The sequence below is a fragment of the Pyrus communis genome, chromosome 13 (genome assembly GCF_963583255.1).
Source record: "Pyrus communis chromosome 13, drPyrComm1.1, whole genome shotgun sequence".
NCBI lineage: Eukaryota > Viridiplantae > Streptophyta > Magnoliopsida > Rosales > Rosaceae > Pyrus > Pyrus communis.
In genome coordinates this window covers 5,916,313-5,927,203 of record NC_084815.1, presented here as the reverse complement: position 1 = coordinate 5,927,203, position 10,891 = coordinate 5,916,313, and the positions used below count along the sequence as shown (strand labels likewise).

Here is a 10,891-nt window from a genome sequence, read left to right as displayed (position 1 = left end):
GACACGCCAATTGTGTTGCCTTGGGCTAATTAATAAAACGGCTAATTAATAAAACAATGTCGTGTGTAGTTAAGATGTTATTTGTTCCTTAGGACTTGAATATGAAGGTCCACCAACCATCACGGGATGACTCAATAATTATGGACAAATTTCATGTTTATATTTCACATGAAACATTTTGAGTTCAACTCTTAAAACTGGAAAATAATACAATTGTAGTCAAGAGAAATTAAAATGCTTATGTGAATCTTCCCAATTTGGTTATTTTGAGACATTTTGAAACAATTTTGTTTGTTAATGTCCAAAAAAAAAAAAATTGAATCATTAAAAGCATTCTGTTTATAAAAGAACTTTAAAAAATAAACTCAATTATATTAATTGGATTGCCCGAAAGAGTGATAATTTTAAAAATAAATTATGAAGGCCTACCAACTCTGTTTTATTTTTTTTCATTTTTGTTTGGTAAAGAAGAGCGCATCCATTGTAGGCTTGTAGCCTTAAGAGTTGCCTACCATGTGTTATTTCTGTTATTTATTTTGTTTGGATTTTTATCACAAATATGCTTTGAAATTCACCTATCTTATTAAGATGATTTTTTAAATTGAAAATCGATCAATCTAATATTTGAAAAAGGATATCGCAAATCAATGTGGTCCAGTCCTTCCATAATAATTCTATTACTTTAATTTTTAAATTTTTATCATTTGAAATGATGATTATGATCATGATAAAATGGTGGTGCCACCGTGTAGAAGCGGTAATCACTGCATTATGGTGAATGATGAAGTGTATCATAATAAATAGAAGAAATTCATCAAAATTTTAGATGGAGAGGTTGAAACATGCTCAAAATCAGGAGAGATTTTTCAATGTGACCGGTACACGGGATAGTACACTACGTGTCACTATATAAATGGTTGGATATGTGTGCTAAAAAGTTAATAACTTAAAAAATAAAATTTTCCACCACTCCTATTAAAACACGTGATGTACCACTTGTATTCCCGTCACAACTAAAAATTTCTCCAAAATCAGCTCTCATAACTAATCAATATTTTATGTACCTTATCATAAGGAAGCATCATCATCATTATTCATACTATCTCAATTCCCACGCAAGAAATATACCTTACCATAAGGATGCATCCATTGCTTTTTTATGTACCTTATCATAAGGAAGCATCATCATCATTATTCATACTATCTCAATTCCCCTGCACTCATCTCGTCAAGAAAGAAAGAACGAACTAAAGAAAGAAAGAAAGATGGCCGAGCTTGCATTTCCGTTGGCAGCCAAACTCATTGAAAGGCTCAGCTCCATTGCTTCTGAGGAGATTTGCTTGGCGTGGTGTGTTCAAGCGGATCTGCAGAAACTTGGACGCACCATGTCCACAATCAGAGACGTGCTCTTGGATGCCGAAGAGAAGCAAGCACGTAACAGTGGCCTACGCAGTTGGCTACGACAACTTAAAGATGTGTTCCTTGATGCGGAGGATCTGTTGGACGAGTTTGAGTGCGAAGCTTTGCGAAGACAAGTGGTTCGTGGCAGTGGCACAACTAGAAAGGTACGCCGTTTCTTTTCCCGCTCTAATCCAGTTGCATTCCGCTTGCGAGTAGGTCATGAAATTAAGGACATAAGACAGCAGTTACAGGAGCTTAAAGATGATAAGAATTTTGCTGATCTTCGAACTGTTCATCATCACCCTCGTCTTGGTGACCATGTAAGGGAGAACAGGAATACAACCCACTCCTTTGTCCGTGCTTCGGAGGTTATTGGCAGAGAAACAGAAAAAAATGAAATTGTTGATCTTCTAATGGTACAAGGCGATGATCATCAAGGTGGGGTTAATAGGAATCTGTCTATTATTCCTATAGTGGGATTGGGAGGTTTAGGGAAGACCACACTTGCCAAGTTGGTGTACAATGATGAGAGAGTCGTTGGGAGTTTTGAATTAAGAATGTGGCAGTATGTGTCAGTGGACTTTGATGTTACTAGATTGACAAAAGAGATCCTTGGCTCTGCATTAGGTACACAGATCAGTGAAGGTTTGTCTCTGGATCAGTTGCAAGCACAACTACGAGATGCTTTAAAGGATAAAAAATTTCTCCTTGTCCTAGATGATGTGTGGAACGAAGATCGTATCAAATGGAGCGAGTTGAGAGATTTGTTGATAGAGGGGGCCAAGATAGGATCTAAGATTGTGGTGACGACACGGAATATCTCAGTTGCTTCAATCATGGGCACAGTTGGAACATACATAAATTTAGAAGTTCTCTCTTTTGAGGACAGTTTGTCATTGTTTGTAAAATGTGCATTTGAAGAAGGACAAGAAAGACAACATCCAAGCCTCTATGAAATGGGAAAAGATATTGTAAAAAAGTGCGGAGGGGTTCCCTTAGCTGTGAAAACCTTAGGGAGTCAACTTTACTCAAAGACTGATGAGCGTCGGTGGAAATTGATTAGAGATTCTGAGATATGGGAATTAGAACAAGAGGGAGATGGTCACATTCTACCTGCTTTGAGACTGAGTTATACTCAATTGCCCTCTCATTTGAAGCAGTGCCTTGCCAGCTGTTCAATCCTTCCAAAGAATTACATTGGATTTAATACCATGGACTTGATCAGTGATTGGATGGCACATGGAATCCTTGAATCTCGTGATCATGGGAATATGGAGTTGGAAGATGTTGGTGAGCTTTATTTCAAAGAGTTAAGGGAGAGATCTTTCTTTCAAAATGTTAAAGATTGCACTTTCTGCTATACATTTGATATGCATGATCTCATCCATGACCTTGTACAATCAGTCGCACAAGGTGAGAGTTTGACAGTAGACTCTGCAGGCACCAAGGGCGTCTCTGAAAATGTTAGACATCTAACATTTTTGGAAGTTGGCCAAAATGTTTCAACAACCTTGCAAAAGTTGAATAAAGTGCGGACTATACAAGTACGGAGTTGTGAAAATATTGATGAATCCTTCCTCAGCACTTGCATTTCAAGATTCAAATATCTGCGACTACTTAAGTTAACCAATGCATCTTGCAATTTGTTGCCGGGTTCCATTGGTTCTTTGAAGCATTTGAGAAGCCTGCACTTGGCTAGAAATGAAAGAATCACCGCACTACCCAATTCAATTTGTAAGCTGCAGAGCTTGCAAACTCTGTTTATCCGATGCGTGAATCTTGAAGAGTTTCCTAGAGACATGAGAAAGTTGATCAGCCTCAGACGCCTTGTAATAACCACAAAACAATCAAGTTTTCCAGAGAATGGAGTGGGATGCTTGACATCACTTCGATATCTTTTTCTTGGGGAGTGTCATAATCTAACGTGTCTGCCGCGTGATACAAGTTATCTTGCGTCATTACACACTCTGATGATAATCAGCTGTAAACAACTTGATTTGGTGATGAAAAACTATCAGGTAATTCCACTAAGGCTCCAAAAATTGGGGATTGTAGAAGTACCACGAATGGTGGCATTGCCTGAATGGTTTCAAGGATGCACAAACACACTACGAGTCTTGATTATTGGGGATTGTGAGAATTTGGAGGCATTACCTAGGTGGTTGACAAGTTTCACATCGCTTAGAAGGCTTATACTCGAATCATGTCCCAAACTGTTGTCTTTGCCAGATGAGATGCATCGCCTCACTGCCTTAACAAAGGTTAGGATTGCAGATTGCCCTGATTTGGAGAGGAGATGTCAGCGCAACACAGGAGAAGATTGGCCAAAGATTTCTCATGTTCCAAATGTTTCTTTTGAAGGGCTATGAATTTCTCAAGATGCGAATAGAAACATACACTGCTGTCTTCAATGCCGCCTGCCTCTGTTTGTCTTAGTTTCTGAGTTGCTTGTAGTTTGTTCCGGCCAATGTAAATTGTGGTGGGGGCACAAGTTGATTTATATTTCAGTAGATTAAAACATGTTTGATTTATTGTAATATTACTCCAATTTAATCAACCTTATTTACATCAAACTCCTTCCTTATCAGTCACACTTTGAATCAACCTTACTTGACTATTTTACTTGCTTATTTGTTTCTTGGAAACTCAAGTCTTTTAGAAGCGGTACTCTCCGATCTAGTAATTCCGACAGTCGGAGATTTCAGCGTCATCAAACTAGGTAAAACTATGAGACGAATTCAGCATTTAAATAGAAGAAAGGTTGCCCGCTAAGTCAAATTTTGACCCATCTCATAACAAAATAAAATAAAATTTTTACTAAACAATAATCAACTTCTTGATTTCAAGCCCCGAAGACTTACGCAGAGTGAAAACTTTGTTATTTGTCATTCAGGTTAATGATGTAATGCTCTAATCCAATTCTCAGAAACACCAAAGAGAATGAACTAATCCCAAATGCAATGCAGTAACTAACTCAGTCGGAAGCCAGAAAAATTAACTCCTCCATCTGAATTTCTGTTACAACCACACCGTGGAGTCCATCTGGTTTTCTGTTCCGACCACACCGCAGACGGGGGTGAGCCTCAGGTACATGATGGAGTTCGGGTCCCGGCCGACGGCGTGGACCCAACTGATCTAACAAATAGCTTACATCAGTCAATGAGTTCTTGTAGAGATTTATCCTTCAAATACTCTGCACGCTCGACACTCGGTCAACTCACAAGGGAGTATCCAATCTCTTAATCTCGTGGTGGACTTTGAAGACTAATTTTATCACCAGACGTGATCAAATCCATAAATCCCACGGCCTCCATATGCTACATGATCAATCGATATTAATCTATATTTTTTAACTTCAATATTTTTATAATTTATTTGATACATTCGTGACCCACGTGCCTTGTTCACGTGTAAAGCTTAAATGACCAAACACGTGAACCACGTATTGAGCCACCGGTTCACGCACTCTCGCCTATATCTTATTATCCTACATATCCAAAAGTAGTGATATCCGGAGAATGATGTATTGATTTCAAAACCTCGAGTGCAAAGATGAACGCTTAACCAATCTACAACTGCATCAATCGTCTCTCAAGAAAACATAAAGAAGGAAACACGATACAAGTAGGAAAGATAGGCACTTCTATTAATAAAGAGAAACCAGAACGCTACAACATTGGCCACTCTTTCTTAGCAACATAACCTATGAAACTGGAAAACTACAACATTATTGGATAATCTAGTTACTTCCCAGGCACTTGAGTCTCTCAATCCATCTTGCTTAACCACACATCATCATCTCTTCACATGCAAGACAATGTCCTAATAGCTAAACTCTTCATATCAGATCAGACCACTTACACTTGGATCTCTACTGACCATCTGTACATCTCTTTTTCGGGTACCGGGATGGTAATCGTCGTTAATCCAGATGCAGAGTCATACTCGAAGTTGGTCTCGGCGTTGTCAACAGTGCACTTCAGCGGCCGCTGGGAACAGTATGCTCCAAACCTTCCACATCCTCTGGTTTTGAGACCAATTGTTGCAGTTGGGGATCGGTTCTCGCTAACTTCTCCATTAGAAAGCTCAGGTTTCTTGTCAGAAGCCAAATGGATTTCAACCTGCTCCACAGCAGCACTTGAATTGAACATGTCAAGTAGGCCTATTGGTGCAAATGAGAGGTCGGATGTAATTTCCTGCAAAGTACAAAATTATCAGTTACCCCACTTAGTGGGAAAAGGCTTTGTTATTGTTGTTATACAAAATTATCAGTTAGTAAAATCCTTTGCAATGATTGGAACTTTTCACGTTCAAATAAATGTTGGTGATAGCATGACTAACCTTGAGAGGACAGAAATGGAAAACCTCATAGTCAAGAACTTTAAGAGTCACAGGCACTGAAGCACCTTTTGGCAACCGAAGAACATCACCTGACAATCAATCAACGTTTCATATCGTTACAAAGTTGAAGAGCAGGAATACTATGAGAATAATGTTACGATTCATAACAAAGGCAGGTAGAATTCTTCTTAAAACTTCGCCATTATCATATTGACACGTTATTAGAGAACTCTGCTGCTTCCATGGCAATCTAAAGTGTTCCTTCAAACTAGCTTCTGTAAACAAAGTAGTGGTACCTGACTTATGAGCATAAACTACTGTTTCTCCATTCCAATCAGCACCAGCAACTTGAGCAATGGCCTCAACATCAGCGGCACGAACAGAACCACTGAGGGTACCGGGAGAGTAATCATGAATGCGTGTCTTCTTTTCAATCTTGCACCAACCGGCACCTTGACAGTTAAACACACCAACCACACCAGAGAGATTGTTGACATTCCATATTTTGAGCAAGCTGCAAAGAGAATTATTCACACAAGCTTTACTCATGGAGGCTCTCAATTTTAACATAACTTGGGAAAAGCATAAAGAGAAGTAAATAGAACAAACCTTGTCCTGTCTCTTGCTGGATCAGCGAAGAGACAATCACGTGTAGGCCTGCCAGGTAACTTGGCACGGAGGACAGATCCATCAGGGAGAACCAGCTTCCTTAGGAGGTCAAAATTGTGATTGCCTGGCTTATCACTATTCATAGAAATACCAAACTTATGCATTAGAACTCCTAACTCATGAAGTGGCAATAGAATAAATTTGTTTGATACTTTGATGCATAGAATTACCTCACATAGATCGCACATCCACCAACAGCACGGGCTGCACCGTGGTACTCTGCCGCTGGGTGCAAACTCTGCAAAGGATATCATGATATACACAGATGAGTTTGTTTTCTTAATGACACTGAATGTCATGCATAATCAACCAAAACGATTGCAGATAATCACACAAATTGCAATTGTAAATCTTGAATAAACATAAATATTGATGTTTCAAGCCTCCACCAAATAGAATAGACTAATATACATCAACAACTATATTTACAATTATAATATAACCATAAGTTAATGAGCACGTACATGACTAGACACTAAACTCAGGCCCTTTGAGGAAATGGCTCCTCATTAGGTTTCCATAAATCATCATCCAGAAAAGGAAAACAAAAATCAAACAAATTGCAATTGTAAATCTTAAACTATGTTTTACAATAACAATAGAACTGTAAATTTTACGAGTGTGTACATGAATAGAGGACATTCGAGGAAATGGCTCCTCACCAAGTGTCCATAAATCATCATCCAGGAAAGAGCAAACAGTACCAAATGTCCAAGACATAACGAACTAACAAAATAAGATAAAAAATGCTTCATTATTTTACTTACGTGAAACATATCCCAGTCAGGTTGCATGAATTCTCCAAGGAACAGGGTGTTATAAGCAACGGAAGATATGTGAATCGTGTGTGAAGCAGGATCCCGGGGATAGAAGTCATCAGAGGCTCTGACCACAGCAGTCTGCTTGGCACTGTAGAGCCCATCAGTGTTGTGACACATGCAAGAAATGCATCCATTGTCAGCAAAATTTCGAGCAACCGAAGCCTCAAGTGCCTGGTGGTAGCTGCGGGTCAGAGAAACTCTTCCACCATGACCAGACCCTAGAGTCTCAATGATGTTCTGAACATCAACCTTAACTCCATCAACTCCACAGGAAGCCAAGTAGGAATGAAGCTCATTGTAGAAATTGAAAACTTTCTTCGGATGTACCAAACCAAGACCATGAACTGTTAAGCTGTCCATAACTATATCTGGTTGGTTGCCCTCTACACCAGGGGACGTCACTGGGTATGCTAAAGCAGTGTCATAGTGTTCCATGCCAGTAGCAGCTGGTTTTACTCCACCCCAGTACCCAGCTAGAGCATGCCATACATAAACAAATCTGTGCCAGCAAGAAACATAAATTCGCCGAATTAGTAACAATACTACTTGCCGTACAACTCTTAAAATAAATTCTAATATTAATAAAACATCATAAAATGTCAAGCAGAGCACACAGAATTCGACAAAAAAATTATTGTTTGTTGTTAACATAGTCAGATCATTCATTCCACCATCACATATATCGGTAACAGAATTCATGTTTTAATTCTAAAGATCGTAACACATGATTTTCCGCGTCATCTTTACTGTCACCTACCATTTTCAAGAACAAAAAATAATGTATTCTTAGATCCTAGCATTACCTTATTTCACATTGTGATGCTGCTTGGTTTCATCCACAAAGTGTTTCAGGTCATTCTTTTGGAATTTTTCGTTCTCTTTGATTCCTGTCAACCTACTTGCAAACCTGCAATTAACATACTCCCATTAACTAAACAGCTCCTTTAATTAGATAAAAAAAAGCAATGAATGATTGTGCGTAAGAAGACGACAAAAGAAGATCCAAACGCATCCTATGCCAATCATGCACGCAGAACATGGAAAGAGAACGGTAGGAAAAATGATTAAAGCGTTACTATGCTCCTTCTTGTACAACAACACCAGAATCCTTGTCTTTATTTTCAATCTGTTGCCAACCGTCGTCAACGATTAGGAACCGCGGAGGTACAACGATTAGAATCCTTGCCTCCCTCCGATAAGCTACAATCATTATAAAACAAAAAATAGCGATTTAATAAACTGATGGTAGATTCAAGTTACAGTAAATAGCAAGTTAAATATGATAACATGTCTTATTACCTTTTAAGGCCTTGATCCACACCCTCAGCTGTGACATCGGTGTAAAAGGCATCCCATGTACCCCAGCCAAACCAGTCCAGAAAAGAAGGCAACTACATGCAACGAAAAGATCGAAAATTAGATTCATTCAAGAAACGTTCGTGATACGTCATTCCAATTGCAGAACACCAATTACAGAAGAAAACAATACGTGCTGGCCTTACCTTTTTCTTCTCGTGATACGAAATTTTGAGATATTTTACATGGACATGTGCCCTGTGGTATTTTCAGTTATGTCGGTTGGGCACAAGTATCGGTTGTATGCTTGTTTTGTCTAACAAAAGTGATGCATGATTGTTTTAGAGATGTATTCACACATGCAGGTTATCATGGTTTCATTATATGAAGGATATCTGCATGGGCAGATTAAAAGGCTTCAAAGAAGCATAAAATGTAACTTGCGTGTTAGAATAAGATGGACTTGAAATGATATAAAGTAAGACATTTTGGTCTACAACATATAATAGGAATTTAATATTAGATATTAGTGTAGATATTGTGATTTGATTTCCTTTTATGTCAATCTTATATTAAGAGTCTTGGAATACAATTAAGATTGGTTGAGGTGAATGATAGGATTTTTACCACCTGCAAAAGTAGGGATAAAAACATTAAAAAAATACTTGCAAGAGAATAAGGTAGTTGTAGTATAAACGGCTCAAGTAAGGTCATTTCTACAAGGATTGAATGAATAATTTATGTAAATACCAAATCTTAATTAATTATTTGAAAACAAAGATTGGAAAAAGTTGATTTTAAATTTAAAAATAATAAAAACGAATTTAACTAAAATGATTAAAGAAATTAGCAAAGTAAAGAAAACAAAGGAAAACGTTTTGAAAACCACATTGTAAAAGCCTAGGGTTCCGCCGTCCCCTTAACAATCCTATGTAGATTTACCAATTACTTATGAATTACACATGCAACTTTGAAGGTTAGGTTTTCCATATGCATATTCTACATGTGGCATTCAAGCTATAACATATATCAAACATGCAATCTGTCTGTGGCATTCAGATCAAATATAAACATGCATGACTCCTTACGCTTTGTGAAAACCCATTGAAAAACCATGCAACCCCTAAGACGTGGCATTCGCCCTAGGTGAACTTACAACTATCAATCACAAGAAGCAATACTCAATCCTCTGATGGCATTCCGACCAAATTGCATCCAATTACTTATCTAAACATCATAATGGTAGCTAAGCATTAAGATATAGAGATAGTTTAAACACAATGATTAATAATTCAAAGTATGCATGCATAATATCATAAGCAATCAAATAAAGACTACATATTCATGTTAAGGCTCAAGGTATCTCCCTAGGAAACGGAAACTAGTTACGAACAACCATAAAACAAAAGAAATTTTATTGAAATAGAAAAATGATAGAAAACACCTTTGATGCCTAGCTAAGTTCTCCAAATTGATGCCTCTGTTCTCCCCCCTACTTTTCTAATGGCTAAATAACCTTATTTATACTACTACAAAATTAAATACTTACTAGAAAATGTCTTCTAAAAACTAGGAAACATAATAAATTAGGAAATATAATCCTAAAGTAACTTGGTAAATTCACCCAAAATGCTTCACAACCACGTTTTGAATAGGAATGGCAACGGTTCGGTTTGGGGACAGAAATGCTATATTCATCCCCATAACCACGAAGATTAACCATATCCATAACCACAAATTAACTATCGAAGATTATCCATAACCATATCCACCGGGTAATGGATTTTCAATCGGTTATCGGTTATATCCATCTTCGTCAAAAAAATTAAAAAAAAAAATTATATTTATCCAATTGACGCATTATAAATTTTAGTAGATACTAATTCCGTCATTAAATAGCAACATCCAATTACTAAAAATTACCAATATATTTGAAGTTGTTCATGATAACATGCACCAATTTCTTGACAATGAGACTCTTGAAGAGAGATGAATCTGATAAACTTGTAATATTTAATAATTGATATATAAAATGAGGGAATTGTTATTGGCACTCCAAAAATCTCATTCTACACTCCAAGTTTTCTATATTAGGAAAGAAAAATACACTTGTGAGAAGTGTATAATGAGATTTTTGGAGTGCCAATAACACTTCCCTAAAATGATTCAATGAATTAATTTGGTTGAGTATAACAATAAGAGTATTGAATTGATAAGGTTGTTGGTATGCCCCATGCATGATGTTTGGTGCATTATAAAGATAGTATAGGGTTTGATGCATGCATAATGAATTAGTATAGAGAGGGTTCAGTAAATTGAAAAAAACGTTATTACATATCAAATATATATATATATATATATAT

General features: G+C 37.3%; 2 protein-coding genes across 2 annotated transcripts; one reads left to right on the top strand and one right to left on the bottom strand.

The window, feature by feature from the left end:
• Positions 1-1,024: 1,024 nt before the first annotated feature.
• On the top strand, positions 1,025-3,990 carry LOC137713844 (disease resistance protein RGA2-like). Its single transcript, XM_068453199.1, has one exon. It carries the CDS (start codon positions 1,266-1,268, stop codon positions 3,768-3,770), a length of 2,505 nt encoding a protein of 834 aa, XP_068309300.1. The 5' UTR covers positions 1,025-1,265; the 3' UTR covers positions 3,771-3,990.
• A 956-nt stretch (positions 3,991-4,946) lies between these two features.
• On the bottom strand, positions 4,947-7,739 carry LOC137712761 (probable galactinol--sucrose galactosyltransferase 2). The gene is made up of 6 exons (XM_068451915.1): positions 7,179-7,739; positions 6,582-6,649; positions 6,352-6,486; positions 6,039-6,256; positions 5,743-5,831; positions 4,947-5,597 (listed from the first exon to the last, which is right to left on the bottom strand). Exons 1-6 carry the CDS (start codon positions 7,665-7,667, stop codon positions 5,259-5,261), a joined length of 1,338 nt encoding a protein of 445 aa, XP_068308016.1. The 5' UTR covers positions 7,668-7,739; the 3' UTR covers positions 4,947-5,258.
• Between the last annotated feature and the right edge of the window lie 3,152 nt (positions 7,740-10,891).

What these genes read in the sequence shown, in the direction of transcription:
- LOC137713844 (XM_068453199.1), top strand. Translation starts at nt 1,266, where the DNA reads ATGGCCGAGCTTGCATTTCCGTTGGCAGCCAAACTCATTGAAAGGCTC.
- LOC137712761 (XM_068451915.1), bottom strand. Translation starts at nt 7,667, where the DNA reads ATGGAACACTATGACACTGCTTTAGCATACCCAGTGACGTCCCCTGGT. An exon ending in CTGACTGGGATATGTTTCAC is followed by an intron (nt 6,650 to 7,178) that starts GTAAGTAAAATA and finishes TATCCTTTGCAG; the next exon opens with AGTTTGCACCCAGCGGCAGA. An exon ending in TCCATTTCTGTCCTCTCAAG is followed by an intron (nt 5,598 to 5,742) that starts GTTAGTCATGCT and finishes TGTACTTTGCAG; the next exon opens with GAAATTACATCCGACCTCTC.